This window comes from Talpa europaea, assembly GCF_964194135.1.
Source record: "Talpa europaea genome assembly, chromosome: 11".
Lineage (NCBI taxonomy): Eukaryota > Metazoa > Chordata > Mammalia > Eulipotyphla > Talpidae > Talpa > Talpa europaea.
Genome location: NC_140078.1, coordinates 659,135 through 683,174, shown reverse-complemented (window position 1 = coordinate 683,174; position 24,040 = coordinate 659,135). Strand labels below are relative to the sequence as shown.

The following is a 24,040-nucleotide window of genomic DNA, read 5'->3' as shown; positions in this document are numbered from 1 at the left end:
CTAACGAATCTGTTCTATTGACGCATCCAGCGGCGGGCAGGCACGAGGTGCTATAACTCAATTTCCATCTTAAATCATTGTTTTAATCTCGCCCTTGAATAACACCATTTAATTTGTACATCCAGCTGGAAATATTGATTTTCGGAGGCATTTATTCCGTGCGTTATGCAAGGCTCTGCTAGCGCTCAGCGACAGACACACTACTTGGTGGTCTAAGGTGTTTTTGAGGTGGCGCCCTTCTCTCCCCGCCGTCTGGACGCGCGCCCACGGCCCCGGGGCCCTCGCTGCTGGGCGCTGGCTCTGGTGCCCGCCTGCGCCTGCGCCGCGCGCTTGTCTGGAAGCTGCTGGAACAGGAACAGCAGCCGGCGCCGGACCCGTGGTGCCCGGGCACAGGGAGAGCAAGGCTGGGGCTCTGCTGGGGTCTGGGCACAGAAGCTGGCGGCCCCGGTGCTCCCGCACCGCCTGTCGCCTGTCCTAAACCCCTGGCCTCCCCAGGCCCCGGCTGGACACGCCGCAGGACGCCCACCCCTGGCAGCGGGAAGGCGCGTCCCGAGTCCCCCAGAAGGCCGTCGAGGGGAGCAGGGCCTCCCGCCCACACGCCAAGCAGCTGCGGCAGCTCCATGGCTGGTGTGGGTTGAGCCTCCCCACGGGCTCCCCAGAACCGCGGGGCCCCACAGAGGAGCGAGGGGTCCAGGGGACGAGCAGGGCTCTCGCCTCCAGCGATAACTGGACAAGAACCGCAGCAGGACGCCTCGCCGGCCTCTGCCCCGGCGCTCTGGGCTGCCAGGCAGGGGTCCCTGCGCCGGGCCCGGGTGGGGGCTGCGGAAGGCTCCGCTCCTCCGAGGCCACAGCCCCATTCGCTGAAAACAGCTGCGAGGGGAAGAACTGGCTTTACAACAACGGCCCCGACGGCAGATTTAGACGCGATCAGCGTCTCCTTGTGCATCCCTCGCCCACCCGCCCGCAGCCGGCGACGACGCGGGACTGTGGAGGACGACCCTGACCCGCCGCTCCTAAGGCGCCGGCCACTGTGCCCAATGCGGGCGGAGAGGCCACTGGATGCCCCTGCGCTCTGGTCTCACGGCCCCCTGCCCCCGACCCGCCGTGCGGGCTCCGCCGTCTGCTCTGGCCCACCCCTCACACGTGACCCCCGGCCCGTGAGCTCCGTCCAGGCCAGGCCCCTGGATGTGGGGCTCACCCACTGGATGGGGGAGACAACACGTGTGGGGCCCCTAGGGCAGGTGGCCCCTGGCTAGGGCGGAGCGGGGCCATCTCCGGAGCCCCGGCCTCCCAGCCGTGTGCAGCCGCCTGGGCTCAGGGCCAGGCCGGTGCCCCGCGCCTGGGGCAGCCACGGGCGCCTCTGTCCCCAGGGTGAGGGCCTCCGGGGTGGCCGAGGCATCTGCAAGCAGCAATGCGCCCGAGCAGGACATGGGGCGCTCCTGCCTGCGTGAGAAAAGCCTCCCAGCCGGCGGACTTTGGGCGACACACACGGAATTCCAAGCAGCACGTCCTCAAAGGGCCTTTGTTCCCTTCCCTGGGGACATCCCTGGGACGTGGACGGGGCGCTGGCTTGACGGAGGGTGGAGTGTGGCCGGGGGTCTCGCTGCCGCGTCTCCTGCCGGGACAAGGCCGGGCGCCGGAGCGTGGCGAGCAGGGACAGTGCCGCTGTGCTCCGTGGCGCCGGCTCTGCTGGTATCGCAGCCTGAACAGACCTCCTGGCACTGGCGGCAGGCCACACCGCCACGCGGCCGCCCTGGCCGGCTTTGGGCAGCTCCCACAGCCACATACAGGTCGCCCCGGGCGGGCCCCGGGGGAGCAGGCAGCAAGCTGCCTGGGCTGGGCCCGGGACAGCCGGAAGCAGCGGGCCCGCCCGCCCCCGGGACCCCGGCTGGCCCTCAGGAGATGGCCCCAGGGTGCCCGTCCCCGCCGCGGGGTCACGCGGGAAAAGGAAAAGGCGAGGGTCAGAGGGAGGGGCCGGGGGGGGGGACGGATGGACCTAAGACGTGCCCATCACTCCCGCCCGCTAACAGAGCTGGGGGATTTTAAGATTTAATTTTTCAAACTATCAAGCCAAGTTCTCGGGGCAACGTTTTATCCAGGCTGCTTGCACTTTAGTGGCTTAAGATGCCTATAAAAAATTAAAGCGTGTTTGCAGAAGTTTAAATTCTCAGGGTGCAGCAAATCAGCTGCCTTCACAGGCCCCCCCCAAGCAGCACAGGGGGGAGGCAGGAGAGCAGCCAGCACAGACCAGGCTCAGGGGGCCCCCCCCCGAGCAGCGCAGGGGGGAGGCGGGAGGGCAGCAGCAGCCGCACGGCCGAGGGCTCAGGGCCCACAGCTGCTGCGCAGAGTGTCCCAGGAGGAAATGGAGGCTGGGAGCTGGCACGCGCGAGGACGGGGTGACTGGAGGGTCACCGGCTTGCCGGGGTGGGGGGGTGGGGGGGCGTGTCTGGGGGATCGCGGGGCCCACGGGAAGCTGAGCGTCTTGCCACAGAAAACCACGAATGGCTCTGGCGTTTCGGGCGCAGCGGAGGAAGCCGGGCAGGGTGGGCAGGGTGGGGGCTGCACGAGCCCTGGAACTGGGGCATCATTCGTTCACGAGTCGCAACTTGGCGAGGGCATCTGGGCCGGCGCGTCTTTCCTGCAGTGCGGCCCGCGGCGGGCGACGCGGCTGGCATGAACCGTCCCCGGGGCCGGCTGGGCCGGGCCTCCACGGGCGGGAGGGGAGGCGCCCGAGAGCGGAAAGGACCAGAGGACGGGGCGCGGGGTGAGGGCTGCCGGCCCTGGGGTGCAGGCCGGTCGGTTGCTGCCCGCGCCCCGGGCGCTAATGTGCAGCCACCTGCATTTTAATCGCGCCGAGACAAGTGCCGTCGTCCTGGGTGGTCACCCGCACGTCCCGATGCCGCAGCGCCAGCGTCCAGAAACCAGGCTGGACCCTGGGGTGAGAGCAGCAGCGCGCGCAAGCTGGGGCCTGGGTGCACGGATTTTACTTACTCGTTTTCATTGAAGTCAGAACCAGTCTGTCGCCAGCGCGGCCAGAGCAGATGGGCAGACGGGCTGCTGGTTTGGAATGAAATGGTGACCCCCACCCCGCAGCGGTGGTGGCCCGGGTCTCCCCATGTCCAGGACAGGCTCACAGCAGGGGTTCTGTCTGGGGAGCTTGTGCGGAACCCCCCGGCGCAGCTGCTCCAAAGCCCACCTCCCCAAAGCACCGCCTACCCGTGAGCGCTGCCCCCAGCCCCACACTGCGCACAGGGGGTTGCGCCAAGCCCCACCTGACCTGCCCACGTGCCACCTGCTGTGCGGCCAGGAGCCCCCCAAGCAGCACCGCAGACAGCACCCGCCCCCCCCCGCACCTGCAGCTTCCTCCACCCCCCCACCTCCTTCAAGCACATGGTGATGTTTGGGGAGCAGCTTGAAGGGATGGGGCATTTGGAAAGGGGTGCCGGCACCTGGAGCAGCTGAGGTCAAGCTGTCCCGTGCACATTCTGGCCGTCAGCCTGTCCGAGTGGCAGCTCAGGTGGCCTGGGCTCCGGTCTCCACTGCTGGTCGGTGACCTGCCCCTGGGTGCTTCTCAGGGAGGGCAGAGCCAGCACCGCAGCCCGGGGACACAGCGTGTGGCCTGCGTGGCTGATCCACAGGTCGCTCCAGCCCCACCTCCAGGTCATGGCCCCCGGGAGGGCGAAGGTGCATCCATGCCTGGTGTAGGGGACGCTCGCAGTCTCTGCTCTGGGGGGCTCCCTTGGGGGGGCACCGAGGGTCCAGGCGAGCTGGCCGCTCGCTGGCGTGTCAGGACAGCAGCTGCGCCGGCAGGGTCTGCAGAGCAGGGGCATCCGGGGGAGCACTCCCTTCAGACCCCCCACGTCGAGGGGCCTCGAGGAGCAGCCACGCTGCCACAGGACACTCCTCTGATTTATTGTTTTAATTAAGGGCTTTTAAGCTGTAAGAGTTAAGTAAGCTGTCTTCATGGATAAAGTGTGGCTGAGCGAACTCGCACAGCGTAGCGGATGCAGACTCCCACCGACAGAGCCCCCTGGCACCCGGGCCCGGACTCAGAGCCAGCCCCCTGGGCGGCCCCCTGGGCGGTGCGGCCAGCACCCTGCAGCAGGCACAGCCGTGGCCAGGGGTCCGCGCCCGGCGCACGAGGCGGAGCTGCTTTTGTGCCCGCCGTCCTCCTGCTGCCCTAGGGGAAGCCAAGTCTCCAGCGCGTGTGAAAGGCCGGCGCCCCCGTCACAGCACCCGGCCCGCGAGGGCAGGCAAGCCCCACACGCCGGCGCCCGGTGCCGCCCGTCTCCTCCCCGCGTCCAGTCCAGGCCCCGTCAGCCCTGAGAAGCGCAGGCTCCTACAGCCCGGGGCAGGCTTCGCACCCTGAAGTTCATCCTCACCCTCTGGGGCCTGCGGAGGGGCAGCCAGATCTCCGGGCCAAGGAGGGGGTCCTCGGGGGCCACAGCCGGGCTCCACCGGCGCCCTGGCCAGGATGCAATACAGCACTTCCCTGCAGACCGCGCCCGCTGCCCCACAGCAGTGGCACAGCACATTTCCTGCCCTTTTCTGTGCACTGGGCGCCAAGGCAGCTCCCACCTTTGCCAAAATCCTTCCTGCGGGGAGCGTGAGCTGAGCCCGACCAGGAGTGGGTGCCCATCGGGAGGGAACCTGGAGCCGTCCAGGGGCTGGAGGGAGGGAGGCGGCAGGCCCCACTCACCGGGCGAGCCTGGCCCTGGGGTCCTGTGGCTCGCTGGGTGCTCCCCTGAGAGCCGCTCATTCCAGACACTGAAGTAGAGAACTGGAGAGGCCTGTGGGCGCGGGCCCCGAGCTGACCCTTCCAGAGGTAAGAGCTTGGCCATTGTTCACCTGGACGCCCCGGTGGTGGCCTGGAGCCCGACCCAGACCCCGGGGGTGCTGCTGACCTGTGTCACCTCTCCTGGCCTGTGTCACCTCTCCCTTCACAGACGAGGGACAGGGCTGCGTGAGGCCTGAGGCCCCAAGGCGGCTAGGAGCAGGGACCCTCAAGGATCCTCTATGTCCCCCACTTCCCAGTAACGGCACCTCCACTCTGAGGGACCCAGGGGCCCCATGGAGCAGTGACCAGCGTGAGCAGGCGCCTCTGTGACCAGGACTGTTAGTGGCAGAAGCAGCCGCCCTGCCCATGTGTTCTGGGCGCTCCACGGCAGAAACTCCCCCACCGCAGCCACGCTGCGCACACACTGCCTGCACCCCGACTCCCATCGAGTCCCCCAGGACAGATGGAGGGAAGCTGCGTGCCACAAAGATCTTGAGCACCCCAGCCCTGGCCCCCTGGGGCTCGGCCTGCACCCCCGCCCCGCCCCTCCCTGGCAGCAGCTCCAGTGGAGGTGGTGATGGCGAGGGAGGTGGTAGGTGGTGGTGAGGATGCTGCTGCTGCTGGTGCACGGGCCCGCCCCCACCTGCCCGCGTTCGCCGACGCCCACTCGCTCGCGGGAGCCCTGGGTGACCGCAGGGCTCGTGGCCGAGAACTGGTGGTGCCGTGCGGGGCGGCAGCTGAGTCTTCTCGATTCCGTCCCCTCGTGTTGGGGACCAGGCGCGCTCAGAGCAGATCCACGCCCTTGCTGGGCAAGACAAAGCCAAACCCCGCACCCCACGAGGAGGCCGCAGCTGCAGGTGCCAGCGTCCCACAGCCCGCAGCAAAGACACAGCCCAGGGGCCTGCCCGGTGCGGACGCCGCCCCCGCCCCGCCTCTCCTGCAGCTCAGGGCACTTGGCCTCTTCTCAGCTGTCCGCAGTGGCCTTCGGGAATCCGGGCCCCGTTCACGTCCGCCGTGCCCGGAGAGGCCGCAAAGCCCCTCGGAAAAGTTACCGGCCTCCGGCGGCCGCGCCCCGCCCGCTGCATCTGCTTCCCTGGCTGTCCCCGGCGGAGGCCCGGCCCGTTTCATCTCCGCAGCGGCGCCCGGGGGAGAGAGATGCGCGCAAACATCTGTAATTGTTTTGTTTCGAGCCTTTGGCGGCCCATCAGAGGCTGCGCGGCCGCACGGCTGAGGCTCCGTGATCTCGCCGCGTCTTAAGCTGCTCCTTGGGTTTTAGTCATTTGTAAAACATGATTTATTTGCTTAGAATCTTTCTTCATGACTTTAAACGTGTGCATAATATAAAGGGAAAATTTAATCTCCCATTTCTGATTAACTGTTGCCCAACAGCCTTCTTCGAGTTTCTGTGCTTACGTGGGGACGTAAGACTCAGCACATTTGCCTTAAAAAAATCACGTCTTCTCTGCGTGAGGGTGGGTGCTGGGCAGAGCCTGCCGCGAGCACAGGGAGGGGGCCGGGGCTTCCTCCTGGCCGCCAGGGCCGCAGGGCCGCCCCGGAATCCCGCCTGTTCTCTGCTCCTCGAGCGCGAACGCGCAGGCCTGGTGCGGGGCCATGACCACGTGCCCGCCGGGCCTGCCCACTCCTGCTTTCAGCCGCGTTGGGGGCACGTAAAGAGCCAGCTAGGAGCGCGCGGGACAAGAGTTTCCAGTCCTCGGGGACCCCCTGACCAGGGCGGGGAAGGGTGCATGCCGGGAGGCGGGCTGGGGGGCTGCCCGCAGGTGGGGACCAGCTGGGGCGGCGGGGGCTGGACCCTGAGGCCGGCCCGTTGGGCTGCTTCCCCTGCCGGCGGAGGACGCGCTGGGAACGAAAGCTCATTAGTCTATTGAAACGTTTCACTTGATTGCAGAGCGGGTACTGGGATCGCCAAGCTCGTATTCCCATCTGCCCACGAGCGCCGTAATAAAGAATTTTCTGGACAGGTTAATTTGCCTAAAACACGGCGCAGTCGATCAGGGTAACAGCTGCCGCTGCTTTTGGCCCCTGCCGGGCAGAGGAGCAGAGAACCAGAGGCCCCCCAGAGCCCCCCCACCAAGCCCTCCCAAGACCCCCCACCCAGCACCCCCCAAGAACCCCCAGAATGTCCCCGGACCCCCACCCAGGACCCCCACCCAGACCCGGCAGGGAGCGGTGGGTGTGTGGGGCCGTTTGTCGCCGGTGCTCCCGGGAGCCAGCAGTGGACTGGCTCTTGCTGAGGCGCCTGGTCTCCTGAGGGGACAGGGCTCGGGGGGGCAGGCGGCGCTGGCCCCTATGTGCCCCGGACACAGGACGCATCCATTGCTCAACAGTCGCCCTCTGGAGAAGCCTCTGGGACGTGCCGGGGCTGGGGCTCCCCGGGGCGGCGCCCAGGAGCCTCCCTCCTCCGTGGCCCCCAGAAGACGCCCTGAGGCCCAGGGGCAGCTCAGGAGGGTGGTCCCGCTGCGCCCCTGGGAGGAGCCGGCTGCTGCGGGGCTCGCTGCTGGGGTGGGACAAGAGGCCCCGCTGCTCCGGAGTCTGTTTCGAGGTGAGGGAGGCGGGGCCGTCACGGAGAGTCTGGCCCTGGAGACGGAGGTGGCTCCAGGACGGGCGCGGCCTGGCCCTGGGGAGACGCAGGCCCCGGGCTGGGCGAGGGCCCATGCGGGCATAGCCGGCGGCGAGAGGGGCCGCCGGGCATGAGGCCAAGGCGTGGGCTCGGCGGTGCTCAGCCTCGGGGCTGGAATCCCATCGGCCCGGATTCCGAATCCTTTGACTTTCCCTCCAACTTCAACGTTTTCCTCTCGCACGCGAGTCACCGAGCCCGCCTGAGAGTCTGGACGCCGCGCGTCCAGGTCACACTCACGGCTGTCACAGGAGCCGCGCGGCAGCCAAGAGCCGACACGGTGCCTGCGGAGGAGACGGCGTCGGCCCTGCGTCCGTCACAGCGGCGGCTTCGCCCACCAGGGGCTCGGGCCCAGCTGGGGAGACCGGCCTGAGACCACCGGCCTGAGACCGTCGGCCACGGGGCAGCTGTGCGATGCCTCAAGTGCAGGAGCTGAGCCCCTTGGGGCAGAGCAGCCCCCAAGCTCCGCGCCCCGCAGCCCCACGGCCCTGCCCTTCATGCCCTTTCCTGCTGCGCGCTTACTCCAGGTGACCCCCGGGCTGTGGGCCCCGGCAGCCTGCTGCCCTGGGCGCGGCCTGCTGGTGGTGGCTCCCAGGCGTGGGCGGGGGGAGCTGGGCACCCGCCGCCGGGCGCTGCCGTCCCCCAGGACGGGCCAGAGGCTCTGGTCCTCTCGGAGGCCCCCAGCACCGCCGGTGTCGCAGGGGTGCGGGCCGAGCAGGGGTGCGGGCCGAGCAGGGGTGCAGCTTTGGAAACACAGACCTGTCCTTCACCTTTAGAAAAGCTGCACTTTAACCCCAACGCGTGATCACCACGTTGTTTATGCTGCATTTTAAAAGATTTATTTCCCTACTTGAAGGTAATAATAATTACAGGTTTTTAGCGCTGTTGATTCAGAAATAAGTAGTATTTTGTGAGTTTTTTCAAGACCTAACAATGAGCTCAATCTTTCTCTATGGCGTGCAGTTTATGTCATGCAGACGTTAGCAAAAGCTTACATCGGCTCAACCGTCCGCAGCTGCCCGCGTGCTCACGTTCCCAGAGGCCCCTGGGCACCCCCGGCTGGCTCCACCCGCCGACCTGGCCTCTGTCTGACGTCTGGGTGACTCCTAATCTTTCGACTCCATAAATAACGAACGGGGAGCACGCCGGTTGTGTCTGCTCGGTCACTCCCTTAGGCTGGATTCTTCAAGATGAGCTGCCGGGCCGCAGCGCGCGGACACTCGCGGCGCCTCCAATAAATATCGCCGTCTTGTCTTTCAGAGAAAACCGATTAAGCCCCCACCGTTAGCGTATGAGGAAAATCCACTCAAGTCCGTTGAGTCTTGACATTTAATTTTGTCTGATTACAGCCCCAGGGGTAATGCTTAGGATGTTGATACGCGGGGCCATTTTTTATTGGGAAAAAATGCCTTTTCACTTCCCATCATTAGGCCGAATTAAGTTTGAGACTTTTAAAGAAACTTTAATTATTACTTGGCATTTACAATGTATGAAAATCAGTGTAATTTTTAAAAAACAGTCACACGTGAAATGATCTGAGCGTTTCGGCTTGCCCTGTTGTGATTCACGGCCGAGTCGTAGCAGCCCGCTTGGCATCAGGAACACGTACTAAAAACGTTCACAAACGAGCGCTGAGTGACCTCGGCGGTCATGCAGCAGGTTAGGCTCAGGGCAAGCCCCAACAGGGTAGGGGTGTGGCACAGCCGGGGCTCCAGGAGGCAGGTGCAGCGTGGCCGGGGCGTCCAGCTCGGCCTTGGGGCGCACAGTCCTGGGAGCAGCAGAGTGAGCCCTTCCACGTCAGGTGGCCAGAGCGTGTTCGGGGCCTGGGGGCTCCGGGGCTACCCCTCAGGTTTGCTGCGGGGCCGGGGCCACCATTGGCAGGTGGCTGGGTGCCCAGGGCCACTGCAGGGCGGGCACCCCGAGAAACAAGTCACTCTCACCCGACCTCGGCACCCACAGTCGCTCACCTGGGGCCCATGTGGCTTGGGGCCAGCGCTGCCCTGGCCAGGCCGTGCACGTGGCCGCAGACAGGGGTGGGGGCCGTGGCCCCACTCTGAGCTCATCTTTAGGGCAGAGCCTGTCTGGGGTGTCGCCATCCCAGGGAAGCGGGTACAGGGCCTGGGGCAGGACTGGGGGGAGGGTCCCCTTGGAGCCCCCCCACCCTGGGCCCTAAGTGCTCCCTCTCCCTGCGGCCAGGCGAGCCTCCTCACCGGGCCTCCGGCCTGGGGTCCCCGCCCCTGACTCTAGGCCCCAGCAGGCGCCCACGGTGCATGCCCATCCCAGCAGCCCTGGCGCTGGGCCCACCATCGAGGCTGCTCTGCCCTGTGCCAGTTCAGAAGACGAACCCGCCGCGGTCAAATGAATTTTCTAAAAATTTTTGTTCATATCGGAACAAACACATGCCCAAATAAGCTCGGTAACTGAAATTGCTTCTGCCAGCCCATCGTCCTGGTGGAATCTGAGGAAAGCCGCCGGTTGCCTGGAGACGGAGCCCACGGACTCTGCTGGTGCTGGCGCGGGGGTGGGGGGGTGGGGGGTGTTCAGACCGTCCGGGCCGGCCAGGCCAAAGGGGCCATGCTGCCCGGGGCACCCGCTCTGGGCCATGAGCGGCCTGGGCTCCCCCGACTCCCCTGGAGAGCTGCACCCCAGGCCAGGGCCTCTGCCCTCACTGCCTGGCCAGGTCAGGGGCTGCCCCCAAAATGGCCAGCAACTGTTTGAGCTTTGAAAATCCATTGCTGACGCGAAAGAGGTCAGCCTGGACTCGTGGCTGCGGGCTGGAGCCTGAGGGGAGACGGCCGGACACTCCCCTCGGGGCTTGCCTGGGCACCGCCAGCCCCTCCCAGCTCCGCGTCTGCCCGAAGAGGCGCTGACCCCGGGGGGCTGCTTAGGGAGCGGCGGCACCCGTTCAGCACACGCCCCAGGAGACCATGGGCGCCGACCGCAGGGAGAGCGCCCCAAAGGCCCGCAGGGTCCTCTGTGGAGGTGCGGAGCCAGGGCCGCCGTGCTGGCTCACTTCCGGCGCGGTCACTTGCCAGAGTCTGCCTGTGTGTCCAGAGCTCCCGGGCCTGGCCCTGTCGGCACCCGAGGCTCCAGGCCAGCTCGGCTGAGGGCAGAAGCAGAGGGGGCGTCCCCCAGCGGCTGCGCTGAGTCGGCCCTGCAGGTCAGGCAGAGGAGGGCGGAGGCCAGGGTCCGAGAGCGTCCCCAGGCTGGCCCAGGTGGATGCGGGGCCCAGGCACCGAGTACGTTTCCAGACCACATGGGCGGAATCTGTGAGCCCTGACTGGGCCCTGGCTGGCCACCAGCTTCCTGGGCCAGCGATGCCCCCTGCCCTCTGAGCTCCTAGCCCCGCTGCCCAAGAGTGGGGTGCTGGTCACTGCACGAGGTCAGGCAGCCGCTGTGCCTCCCAGAGTGGCCGCGCTGGCCAGGACGGCAGCTGGGGGCCGGAGGCCTGATCCGGGCCTAAAACCACATGGGGGAAGGCGGCCTGGAGCCCAGGACCCCCAGCAGTCTGGCCGGTGCCAGAATCTGGTGACGGGGTACAGGGAGGTGCTGTGGCCTCCGCTAGAGCCAGGATGGGCACAGGGTGGGGGGCGGGACGGCCATCTCGGCACCCAGTACACAGTGGTAGGAGCCAGGCTCCAGCAGCCTCCCCCGGCCAGCAGGCACGTGAAGGGGCAGAGGCGGGCCCCTGTGGGAGCTACGGTGAGGCCCAGGGTGCTGCGGGCGGCCGGGCCTGGGCTGGCCGGGGTCTCTGCTCCTCGGCCCATGGGGTGGCGCTGTCACAGGTTGGGGTGGTGCTGTCACAGGTTGGGGAGGCCGGGCACCCTCCGGTCCGGGCTGCTGAGGCCCGGGAGCTGCCGGCCCGAGCTGCGGGGGACGCTGGGCCTTTAATCCCCATTTAACCCTCCACCCGGAGAGTGTGACCCTGGGAGGCCGCCATTTTAGGCCCTGAGCGTGAGTGAGTGTGTGCTTATCTAGAGAGGACCGCCGCGTACGTGTTGGTGTGTGTCGACACGTGTGCTGCATGTCGGCTCTGCCGTCCACAGAGGGGGCACGCCGTGTGCAGGCCTGGGGGTGCAGCCGCGGAAGACACGCTGGCCTGGAGGGACGCGGGGGGCCTCTGCGAGGGGCCGTAGAGCACGGGGCGTCCCCAGTTCCTGGGGGTGTGGTGTGACCCCTGACCCCGGCTGCAGGCCCCCTGCGGCCTCCGTGTCCAGGGTGCGTGCGATCTCTGCCCCCCGGGAAAGAAGGGACGGGAATGAGCGAGGCCAGGTCAAGAGGCGGTGCCCGGCCCCGCTCCTCCTCCGGCTCCCCCGGGGGAAGGCCTGCGGCGGGTGCCCTGCTGAGCTCTGGCTGGCGGAGGCCGGAGCCACAGCGAGCGGGCAGGCGCGGGCAGCCCCAGGCCGCACGGGCTTGGACGTCAGGGAGGAGCCCGGGGCATATTCCCCGGGCGCCGGGGGCACCCAGGCCGCTGCTGGGCGGGTGCGGGTCCCAGCAAGCACGTGGCCTGCGCCGCGGCGCCTGGTCCGAGCCCGGAGGACCTGGAGGGTGACGGGCAGCTGGAGAGGTTGCCCGACCTCAGCCCCGCACAGCCCTCCCGCACCCCCAGGCGCCTCCTGCTGGGCGGGGAGCCTGCCGCCTGGCCACGGGGCCGCGGTGGAGCTCACTCTGGCATCTGTCTGTGGGCGCGGCGGAGGATGGGGCATTTCAGTATAAATGAGGTGTATGAATGCACGCAAGACGCGACCGTGGAGAGGAGCCCCGGTTCTCTCGGAGGTCACCGGTGGAGCCCGGCTGTGTGGGCAGCGAGCGGACCCGGCCCCGGCCACCTGGAGGGCCGGCCTGGCTCAGTGGCTCTGGGAAGACGCCCCGTCTCTCTGCAGCTGCCCTCCTGAGGAGGCGGCGGACGCGGCCCCAGAGGTGGCGCTGCAGGAGCGTGGGCAGCGAGGGGCGCACCGGGGGGGCCAGAGTGTGGGAACCCCGCCGCAGGAGGGAGCCGCTGGGCCCAGCCTCCCGGGGCCCTCAGGGGCCCCCCGTCCAGCGCTGGCTGTGTCCTCGGCTGCTCCTGGCTCCCTCCTCAGCCCCCAGCATGCGGGGGAGGGTTTCTGCCCCCAGAAGGGAGGGCTGTCGCCCAGCAGCCTCGGTGGCCACCGTCCATCCCTGCGCCCCACCATGGAGACCAGGCCAGCTCCTACCCCGCTGGCGTGAAGGTGTGAGGGAACCGGGCCGGAGCGGCGCCCTGTGGCAGACCCTCAGCGAGTCAGGGCGCCAGTGAGAGCAGCTGATGGCGGCGTGTGGGCCGGGCACGTGCAGCGACCAATCCTGGGGGGCTTCCAGGAGGCGGTGCCCTGCACATGACGGGGCTGGATGGGTCAGCTGCTGCCCTGGAGAAGCCGTTCTCAGGGAGGTGCGTCAGCACGGCGGGGCAGGTAACAGCCGGAGGGGCGGAGGGGTGGGGTGGCTGCGTGTGTACACAGGCCCAGGGCCCCCCGGGGCCCCCTGCCTCCAAGAGCCCCTCCCCCTCCTCGCGAGAGGCCCGCACCTGCAGGAGGGAGGGCCAGGAGCCGCCCCCTCCCGCAGCCTCTGCCTGTACTCACCTGTCAGCCTCACCTGCAGAGGAAGCATGGCGGGAGCGGGAGGGAGCCGTGCCGGGGTCAGGGGCCGAGTGAAGCGTCTAAATATTTTCATTCTTAAAATGAGCCGGCGCCCCCGCCACCCCCGGCACCCCTGAGTCTCGCTGGCCCGTGGTCTCCTGCAGGGACCCAGGTGGGGGGGAGGAAGCGGGCGCGGCCCCCACTGGGTCTCGTCATGTGCGTCAGGCTAAGCGGGACTTTGTCGGGGGGATTTCTTCTTTCCAGCCCCCGGGGCTTGTGCTTCTGTTCTGCTCCACGCGCCCCCAGGAGCCCACGCTCAGCTCCCTTGGGGCTTAAACGAGGAAACAGGAGACGCGGCCCCGCCCCGGCCCTGCGCCACGCGCCTCGTAAGCTTTTATTGATGGAACCAGGAAATATTCCCGGCTACGCGCCCGCGCCAGGAACCCCCAGCTCCGCGGCGGGGCTGGCTCGCGACCACGCCACACCTCGCCACGCCACACCTCGCCACGCCACACCTCGCGGAGGCCACCTGGGCACCGCGCGACTCCGTTTGCGGCCACTTACACACGCTTCCGCAGCGGTGGGTCAGGAAAGTTGATTTAGACTCTCTTTTAATGCTGTCTTCCACCAGCAAGGGGGTGGGCCTGGCGAGTGCTGGGTGGGCCCGTGCGGGCGCCCCCGGGGGTGCTGCCCCACAGCATCCTCTCCTGGAGGCCCGGAAGCCGGCAGCGGCAGAGGGTTCTGGGAGGAGGGTTGTTTTCAATGATCCAATTAAAGCTCCGTGGGGACAGGCAGCCCCGGCTGGAGATGGGGGCCGGCATCGGGGCTGTGGGATCAAGGAGAACCAGCTCGACAGTGCCCCGAGGATGAGGACCCGAGGGGATCCCGGTCAGCTCCTCGCGGCAGGGCTCAAGCTGCGGTCACCAGCGGCCCCGGATCACCCTCCACCCCGAGTGCTCTCAGCCGGCGGCACACGGCCCCTCAGCCCGCAGAGCAGAGGACGTGGCCCTGGCGGGGGGCCGGGCTGGCATCTCCTCAGGCCCCCGCGAGGCCCGGCTGCCTCTGACCAGGGGCTCTCAAGCTGGGAGTGGGGCCACACCCCGGGGTGTTCAGAGCCCCCTCCCCCGCGCTGGGGGCGGGAAGGAGCCCAGAAATGCGGGATCTGGTCTGGTGGCCCCACCTGGTGCACACCTGGGGCCTCGGGTCCTGGATGGGCCCGGGGCTCCGGGGATCTCAGCCCCCACGCTTGGGAGTGCGCGGGAGCCTGTCAGAAGCCGCTCCCGCTGGCGGCGCAGAGACTGCTGACAGAAGCGAAAGGGAAATGTCAGAGCTGCCGCTGGAAGGAGGCGCGGCGCCTTCAGCAGCTGACAGCCGTCCTGCGTCCCTCGGCTCCCAGCATATGGCGTGAAGCCGGGTGTGAACGATGAATTTCTCCGGATAGGTGCAAAAAATATGTGCAGCGTTTCTGCTGCTCAGCTGCATGGGAGGATCCAAACAGCCGTGTTTTCCGAGCGCGGAATCTCAATGCTTACGGGCCGGGCTCCAGCTGGGCACGTCCGCACACAGCCGGTACCCACCCCCAGCCGGGAGCCGCCTCTGGACGGTGCAAGGTGCCTCCCTGGGGCTCAGGGCCGGAGGGACCGATGCCCACCGCCCGGGCCCCTGCCCCAACGGGGCGGCTGGCCACGCGCAGGTTCTGGCCGCGGCCCAAGAGCCGTCCACCAGCTCGGCTCCTGCAAGGCCTGGGGGCCGTGGTGAGCCCAGCCCTGGGGGGCTGTGCAGCCTCTCCTGGAGGGGCTGACCTCAGGCCGCCCCGAGCAGCCCGGCCTCAGGCTGACCTGGTTTGGTCCAGACCCCTCTCCGGAGATCTAGGCCGCTCAGAAGGATGCCGCTCGGCCCCACCCCGGCCCTGCTCCTGGCCTGTGGCCCTGGGGAGCTGTGCCCTTAGGGGGTGGGGCAGTCCCCCAGCCAGCAGGCGCCAGGCCCGAGCTGACGGTTGGCGGACAGCTACAGTCGGCCTCGTGAGGGTAGTACGTGCCGTGAGGGGGTCACCCGGGGCGGACAGTCTGTGGGCACACGTGGGGTACTGGGGGGCGTGGCTGGCGAGCTGCAGGGGAGCAGGGTGGGTAGGACATGGGGTGAGGCGCAGCTGGGCCCTCCATGCCTAGTCCGTGGACCGACAGGCCCGAGAGACAGGGCCGCGCTCGTCTCTCACGCCCATCTCCGGCACACGATGGCGCTTGGTCAGATAGAGAAATTGCCAAGAAAAGAGGACACGCCGTGTTGCTGTGGGGACCCGCTCGCTCACGCCCGGTCTCCGGCGAGCTAGTGGGCGCTCGGAGCTCCCGGCCCTGCGCCTGGACCACGGCCACGGCTGACCTCGAGCCCCGCCCGCTCCCGGGAGCGCCTGGTCCACTGTCCACCAGAGCCAGGACAGTGGGCGGCACTTTCCGGTGGCACACCTATCGCCGGCCAAGCCCGGGGTGTGGGGTGTCACGGGAGGGCGCCCGCGAGAAAGCAAGGCCCTCTCCCTCCAGCCTCGCCGCTGAGGCCGCCCCGCCCCGGGAGTCACAGATGGCCCGGCCAGGTGTCCTCGCTGCACCGCCCCTGCCCTGCACCTCTGCATTTTCTCAAAATTTTGGGAAACAGATGATGGCGTCTGCTTGCAGCGTGTGAGGGTTCCATTACCAGGAGGGAGGAGGCCCATCTGGGCCTGAGCGCGGCTCGCCCCCGGAGGGAGCTGGACACCTTCCAGAGTAGCCCGCGGGGCTTTCTCGGCTGTGGGGCTGCCCGGCGGGCCGGGTGCCGAATGCAGACCCCAGCCCGGACGCCCGCTTCCCGCCGCTCTGGACTCCCGCCCCCCATGGCCGGCCAGCTCACCCTGACTGGACGGCTCCCCAGTTGGGCTAACAAAAGCCAAACTGGAGAACTTTCTAGAAAAAATGGCCGAGTAGGCCACCGCTCTGAGCCGAGGCGCCTGGGAGAGGTTTCAGCCGAGCTCGTGGGGCTGCCAGCCCTGGGAGGGGATTCACTCGACCCCCCGCCCCGCCACGGCCCTGGGGAGCTGAGGCGGCCCCACCCACTGGCTGTCTTCCCCGCAGCTCTGGGGGGCAGCAGGAGTGGGGGCTGCGCGGGACCAGCATCTGGGACCACCAGGCCAAGAGCCCTGCTGGGGGGCCCCCCCAGAAAGCGTCACAGCCCCTGGGCTCCCACTGGACGCTGTCACCAGGCAGCCCGCAGACTTGGAAGCCCCCCGTGGTCATGCTGGGCCTGGCTGGGGCCTGGGGGCAGCTCTGCTGGGTCACCCGCCCCGGTGTCACCCTTTCCCAGCGGGACGCTGGCGTCCGTCCGCACCGGGAGGCCGGGACTCCACAGGGCGACTCGGAGACCGGGCTGGGTGGGGCCCCGCAGGCCCCCTCCCTGGGACAGACTGTGGTCTAGGCCCGGAGGTGCCACCCTGCTTGGAGCGGGGGGCTGAGGGCAGCAGTGGCCCTGCCCCACCCCGCCCTGGCCACCCAAGGGTCCGCCCGAGCACGCGGGTCCTCACTCCTGAGCGTTCACGCACAGACCACCGCGGAGGCTGCTTGGGGTTCCTCCTTGCCCCCCCAAGAGCGCGTCAAGCGGAAAGACCTTGGGGTGTTGCTAATCGCGCGGAAATCACTGGAAACGTCTCTCTAAAGCACTGACCTCCCCCTGCCGCTCCCCCTCCCAGCCCGAGGTAATTTCTCGGAGTCTTTATCGCCTTCCTCCGCGTAATTGCGGCTCTAAATCACGAGCCGGCAGTGGGGCTGAGCCTCGTGGCCTCATGGCCGGCGCCCCAGGAGGGAGGCAGCGGGACGAAGGCTGCGGGGCGCCTCTGTGCCCAGAGCATGTGGGGGGAAAGGGGGTGCTGCCAGGGGTGTACCTCGCGGGAGGGGAGGCCGGGCCTGGGGGTGGGATGTGTAGCCCCCAGGTGGTCTCGGTGGCTGCCAGGAGGTGGGGGTGCCGACCAGGTCTCCCCTCAGCCCCGGTGATGAGGCCGCTGAGGGTAACCTGTGTGCACCCCCTCTGCTGGTGGCGCCCCCGGACGTCCACTCGGGGGCTGGCAGAGGCCTGGCCCCCCACCAGGAGTCAGGCCCCTCTCATCCAGCAGAGCTGGACGGGCCACCCTGCAGCCCCGGGTGAACCCGCCTCCACCCCCACCCAGGAGGCGGGGAGGAGCCTGGTCAAGGGCGTCTGTCCCCTGGGAGCGGTTAAGCCCGGCCTGCCCCGGGCAGGCTCCCAGTGCTTCCTCAGGTGGAGAGAACAGGGAACGGAAGGGCTAAGCCCCCCACCCCCACCCTGGCGACGCAGGCCACCCAGTGGCCACCCACGGCCCACCCCGCGGGGACAGCCCCAGTCCACCTGGGCTGCAGGCTGGGCCTGGGGGGCTCAGGGTGAGGCTGGGGCCGGAGGGGACGGCCAGGGAGGGTGGGTGGCCCCCCAGAGACCGGCCTCCTGACACGGGGACGGGGTGCGGGCGCCTGCAGCGCTTTCTCTTCTCAGCGGCTGGAGGGGCCCGCGAGGGCCTGTCCCCGGGCGCCCAGAGCCGGGCTCCCCCTGGGGCGGGCACTGGTGGAGGACGGCGCGCGCCAGGCCCAGGCCCAGCAGGCTGGGGCCGCCTCTGACCTTACCCTTCTCGTCGCCTAAATCATGCGAAAAAACAGCGAACGCGGCTCCTCGGCCTTCCTGCGCGCTGCGTTCACACTCGGGAGTCAAGTGCCGCGCGGCTCTCTGCACCCGGCCGAGCCTCGCCGGCCTGCGGGGCAACAATGCTGCGCCGCGCTCTGCGTTGGTTCGCGGCGGGCCACGGCCGCGGGATGCTGCGCCACGGGCATCGCCGGTGGGCAGGGCCCTTGGGCCGCGCGTGGGCGCCACCCGTCGGAGGGGCTGCGGAGGCTCGGGGAGCCGGGGGCGCCTGTGAGGCCCGGAGCCGCGGCTGCTTTTCCTGCCCGCCTGAGCCGCCGAAGTCAAGCTCGGGTGTGGAGACACGCGGGACCCCCGGCCTCCCGAGACGCCGGCCTGGAGACCCCGCCCGCCCACCGGCCGCCGACAGGCCCCCGGCCCAGGACTCCAGCCTGAGAATCGGGGAGCCGGGCGCACAGAGGGGCGGCTAAGACGCGGGCAGTGCCGGGCCGGGGGCGCCGGAGGAGGCCGCCCCTGCCGTGAGCACCCACCCCTCGTCCCGGCCGGCGGCGCCGGAGTCCGGGGCCCGGGCTGCGAAGGAACAAGATGGCCGTGGCGAGGGGCCTTGTCCTCCCCAGCGGTCAGCGACGCGGCGTCCACGCTCAGCACACACGTGAGTGTCGCCCCCTCCACCTCCGAAGTTAGGGCCGGCGCTGGCACGCCTAGGCGGGCGGAGGGGAGCAGTTCCCGGCCCCTCCTGGCCCCCCGAGTCCCCACCAGGCTGCCACCGTGGGCACATTTGTCTGTCTGAGGGGCCCCGTACCCCTGCGCCGGACCAGCGCCCCGAGCCGCCGGCTCCCTGCTGGGGCGGGGAGCAGGACCCCAGGGCGGGCGGGGATGCCAGACGGGTCCATGCTTAGTGTACACGGGCCCCACGGCTCTGCTCGTACCTGGGGTCCCCAGACACGTCCGGCCGAGGGCAGGCCCGCTGGGCAGTCCTGCGGCTCCGGGACAGGCGGAGCGGCCGGCGTCTCCTGAGGGGCTTGTCCACTTGGGACGTGCCCTGGTGGCCGCCCACGTGTGTGCGGAGGGAGCCGGCTGCTGGGGTTCAGGGCCGTGTTCGGACTCAGCCCCAGGAGCCAGCACAACCAGCACAGGGCGCCGGGGCCAGCTGCTCGGGCCGGGCTGTGCGGGGGGTCGGCCCACACCCAGCACACGTCCCCGGTCCTGACGCCGCAGCCGCGTCCCAGCCCAGAGAGACAGGTGTGGGCCTCCTCCCGGGGGCCGGCCCCTCAGGCCCTGGCTGGGGCATCCGGCCACAGTGTGGGTGCGCCCCTCACAGCCCAGGCCAGGCCCCGCTCTGCCCAACCCCGCTGGAAGGCCCAGCAGCTGAGCATTCGGAGAAGCTGGGCGGTGGCCTCGGGAGGGCCCTGGGCAGTGGTGGGGTGTCCACTGACTCGCAGGCCCTTCCTGACGCAGTGAGGTGCCCGCCCCGGCCAGGGGCCAGCATCGGAGGGCCCTGTGTCCAGACCCGGCCGTCCAGGACAGGGGGACGCAAGTTTCCTTCCCCCATGTTTGTCTCAGATTTAAATTGAGGAAAGTTGCAGATTCTGATATTTTTAAGCCGGGAGGAAAGTGCGCCGTGGACACGTGCTGGCTCTGGCTGCCAGCGGACCACGAGGCACCCCAGCTCCCATCTGCCCCGACCCTCTGGATCCCCGCCCCAGCACCGCGGGCTGCTGGCGGTCGCGGTCGAGCCTCAGCTGCCTGGCCCAGCCTCCCTCCCTCGGGACTCGGCGCCACGTCCAGGACTCTGCTGCTCGGCGTCCCCGGGCCCCCACCACCCCTGCCGCCCACCCTGCCACGTTCCTTCCTGTGGTCAGTACCCGCCCTGGACGCCGGCCAGCTCTCTGCGCTGGAAGCACAGTCCAGGGAGCACGGCGTGGCCCCTGGGACACCCACCGAAGGACAGAGCTCCCTGAGGGGTGTGGCGGGTGGGTGGATGGACTGGTCTCGGAGTCCGGGGCCACAGTCCTCACGGTGCCGGCCCGGCCCGGGGCCAGGACACACACACCCCGCCACAGGGCCCGTCCCCGTCAGAGGCACCCCCAGCCTCGCCAGGCCTCGCAGCCGGGTCCTCCGCAGACGGCTGGACAGCGTGAGACTGGGAGGAGAGGCGAGGTGGCTCCTCCAGCTGGGCGCGGGTCTGGAGGCCCCTGGGGGAGGGAGGAGAGAGAGGAGGGGGTGGGCAGGTGTCTCTGGGGACAGGAAAGAGCCACCCCTACCTGGGCCTTAATTGCACATGATTTCATTAGCGGGTCCTGATGCGCTGCGCTAATGAGGAGAGGCTGCGCTTCTAAAAATAGCGGGTCCTGCTCGAGTGTTTGAAGCCTGCACCACCGGCTCCCAGGCCCCGGCGTCCAGGCTCCCAGCATCCAGGGTGCCCGCGTCCAGCTGTCAGCGCGGTGTCTGTCAGCACCCCAAAGAGCCGGGCGGGGTGCTGAGCTCGCTGAGAGCCACGGTCTCCCCACCAGCACCCCTGGTCCAGGGCCTGTCTCTAGCATGTCGCCCTCCGGCAGCGGCAGTAGCCAGGCCCTGTCCACTCCTAGGGCCCCTGGCCAGGAATTTTGGACAACTGGAGGGTGCGGGGTGCCAGCCCGCAGTGGGCGCCGGGTGCTGGCGGGGAGGAAGGGGGTGTGGTGGGCGGTCCCTGGCACAGGCTCCGTCCACGCGGCTGGAGGCCTAGCCTGGGCCCTCGCTTCTCGCGGTGCCTCTTGACCAGCTTTTGGGTCAGTGCCGCGTGCTGCTCCACCCGGAGTCTCAGCCCCATTTCAGGTGGACGTTGGCACCAGACGCCCCATGTCAGCGCAGCTTCCCAAGTGAGCGCGGCCTTAGGGCGCCCCCTACCCCGTGCCGGCATTCTCAGGCCCGGCCCAGCCGAGCGCCTGACCCCGAGGGACGAAGGACAGGCAGGCCGGGGCCGCAGCGGCTCAGCCAAGCACTCAGGCCGGCACTCAGGGCCGTGTGCGTGAGGACGACCCCGCCGGAAGGGAAGCGGGTGATGAGTGTCACGGCTGAGCTCACCTGTGCCCAGAGGCCCCGGGAGAAGGGGCGTCCCTCTCAGACCCACCCAGCTGCCCAGACTGTCCTCGGGAAGGCGGTGGAGCCTGGCGGGGCCTCCTGCACCATCCAGCCGCAGAGCCAGAGCACAGCGCCAGGCCCAGGGGACAGAGGTCGGGTGGGGTCCGTGCTGGAGCCCCAGCCCCTGGAGCTGCAGAACTGTGGGTGGAGGCAGCAGAAGGCCTAGAAGCTTCCACAAGCAGCTGCAGGTCCCTCCAGCCAGTGAGCCCAGGCTCACTTCCCGGACAGCAGAGGAGAACGAGTCCAGATGAACCCCGCACGGGGCGCCTGGGCAGCCTCCTCACCCGGCGCAGAGTGCAAAGGCCCTGGGGCTCGCCGGAGCTGTCGTCCCCAGGCTGACCTGGCCCGGGCTCACCGCGGTGAGCCCTACGTGTGCTGGCTGTGGGCCGGGCGCGCGGTCAGCGTGACCCTCCTGGGCGCCACGAGGGGGTGTGGCCTGCTGGGCGCGGAGCCCTCCCTCGGCCACCCTTCCCCCGCCAGGGAGCCGAAGCCGGGAGCAGCTGGTTCTAGTCGCTTCTTCCAGATAGCCGGTCCCCGGCGTGCGGGCCGGGGGTGAAGCGGGACCCCGGGGCCGAGCAGAGCCGCGCCCTGGCCCGGGAGCTGCGGGGCTTCGGCCATCACCAAGCCGAGCTTTCTCACGGCCACGCGGGCTGGAGCCGGGGTCGCCCGGACGCCGTGCTGGAGGCCGCAGAGGGGCGCTGGGACGCACCGCGCGGGAGCCCTGCCGTGGGGTCCCCGGGGGGCGCGCCTCCCACCTCCCAGCCGCCAACACACTCGCCCGAGGTGTCACCATCGTGGCGGCTGCTTTTTTTTTTTAATATGTAACGCCGGCGTTAATTTAACCCTGAACAGAAGGCGAGCCTCCCGCGGGCGTCCGATTCCGTTAGTGCCAGAAGCTGCTCTCCGAGCAGGGAGGGGCTCGTGTATGTGTTTTGGGCCGATGTCCCGCCGCCGTCGGGCTGTCCTCTTGCTCCTCGTCGGTGACCATCGGCGTCACAAACGACTGATCTGCTCGGGGGGTTGCTGGCTCTAATTTGCCTGCCGTCGGGGCAGACGGTGCCGTCAGAGCCGTTTGGAATGTTCTGTCTCTCGCGGGCACAGGTAGTTATTCCCTCCTGGGCCGGAGCTGCCCGAGCGCACAGCCCCCCACGAGGGGCTCCGGACCCCGCCCGGGTCCCGCGGCCCAACAGGGCAAGTGCTGGTGTCAGCACATTAAAACCTTTCATTCTTCCACCCACAAGCGGGAGGCGCGGGCCGGGGACACCGCTCAGGTGAGGCGTTTCAGACAAGGGGGCAGACGCGGTATCTGTTCTCTCAAGGCAGGCGGGCGCGGGGAAAGTCGTCAGCCGGTGTCACGGTCAGGAGCTGCTTCTAGTTTCTCGGATAAGCATGATTCAGTCGTGGAAGCTGCGACAGCAAAACGCTTAGAGCCCCAGCCCTCGGGCGCAGCCCTCCGCGTCCCGCGCACCCTCGTCCCTCCAGGGGACATGTCGGGCCCGTGGCTCCCGCGCCGCGCGGGGAGAGGCGCGACCACCGCCACCTGCGCCCTCCGGGCTCCACTGCGCTTGGCGGCCAGGCAAGGGCAGGCCCAGTCGGCATGTCCTGGCTGGTGGGTGGGGAGCGAGGCCCTCCTGGCCGGGTGGAGGGACCGCTGACCCCGTCCCCAATCCTGGGAGGGGCTCTGCTGGCCCAGGTGGCTGCGTCCCCCTGCCGGCCCCACCCAGCTGGAGCGAGAGCCGGGGCGTCGGGCCCGCAGCTGGTGAGAAAGTGCTCGGGGAGCACTGGGCCCTCCCGCCGCAGCCTCCGCGGGTGGGGACGCAGACCCATGGGGCCTTGGGGTCACTGGGTGGGGGGTGCTCACAGGAGGGGAGCGCGGGACAGGCCATCCCCGGGCGACGGGCGGAGATGCAGAAATGGCGGCCACTGTGCCTGGAAGGAAGGGAGCCCCTCGGCTTTTCCAAGGGGGGCTCCTGAGGCCCCAGCGGCCCCTGGAGCAGGACGGCAGCCCCGAGGGGCCTTGTGCTGTGGCCGCCCGACCAGCCCTGACCTGTCCCCTCCCTTGCAGTCAAGCTCAGCAGCTGCGCGAGGACCGAGGGGCTGCAGTACGAAAGCAGCAGCCTGGACTTCAGAGTCGGGCTGGACGGGACGGTCTTCGCGGCACGGGAGCTGCGCATCCCCTCTGGCCAGGTGGCCTTCACCGTCGCTGCGCGGGACCGCCGGACGGCCGAGCGCTGGGAAGCTGTGGTGCGGCTGCGGGTGGCGCCCGCCGTGCCCTCGCACCCCGGAAATGCAGTAAGTAAGGCTGCGGGCAGGTGCGGGGCTGCGGGCGGGGAGGGACGCCGGGGGCGGGGGGGGGGGGGGATGCTGGGTAGAAGCCGGAGGCAGGCCCCCGGGGGCGCGTCAGGTCTGGAGCCAGCTGGGCCCAGCCCTGGGGGGTGAGGGCGCCAGCTGCCGCGAGTTCGACAGCAACGGGTGGAGGAGGAGACAGAAGCCCCGGGAACAGGGAGCCCTTCTCACAGGAGGCCGGTCCCCGAGCCCCCCGGCCCTTCCCCTCCGTGGCGCAAGGGCGGCTTCACCTTCCGACCCCGAAAGGTCTCTCCTCCCGACGCATCCAGGACGAGGCTCCTCAGACCCCAAATCCAGCCCCAGCCCTCTGCATGGCTCCTGGGCCTGCGGGCCGGGGTCTGCTCGCCTCCTGCAAACTGATAAAACCATGTTATAAGATGACACAGGCCCTGGGTCAGGGGGCCCAGAGGATGCTCCAGCCCCACAGACCTGGCCAGGCGTTGGCGCGTCCTCCGTGCACAAACAGCACACGTGGACTAGACACCTGACACGGGCGGACGCTGTGTAGTAGTTGCTCAGGGAACCGTGGCAAGAAACATACCCGTGCCTGTCGCGGACAGGTGTGCCGTCACCGACCGCGCAGCACAACCTTCTACCCGGACAACACATACCTGGACGACCTTCTACCCGACAACCTTCCCAGGTGGACCTTCTACCACAACGACCTTCTACCCGGACGACCCCCCACCCAGGACCTTCTACCCAGTGCAGATTTTCTGCCCACAGTTGGTTGGCTGGACCTGCCTAAGAGGAGCCTTCGATGCCAAAGGCCGACCAGCTGGTCTCGTGTCCCCGGCCCTCACAGAAACAGCCCACTGGGGGTGGACAGGCCTGCCCCCGAGACCCTGGCGGCAGGTGCCGGCTCCCTGCCTTCCTGACGGGTCTCTGCTGACACGGCGCCGG

General features: G+C 69.0%; 1 protein-coding gene across 1 annotated transcript in view; it reads left to right on the top strand.

Moving 5' to 3' along the window:
• Positions 1-24,040, top strand: part of CDH4 (cadherin 4) — a gene marked incomplete at both ends in the record, with an annotated part of 123,483 nt that overhangs the window by 60,958 nt on the left and 38,485 nt on the right. The window contains one exon of the mRNA XM_084246592.1: positions 22,857-23,083. Within this exon, the coding sequence (XP_084102718.1) occupies positions 22,857-23,083 (227 nt within the window). The remainder of the gene's footprint in view (positions 1-22,856; positions 23,084-24,040) is intronic.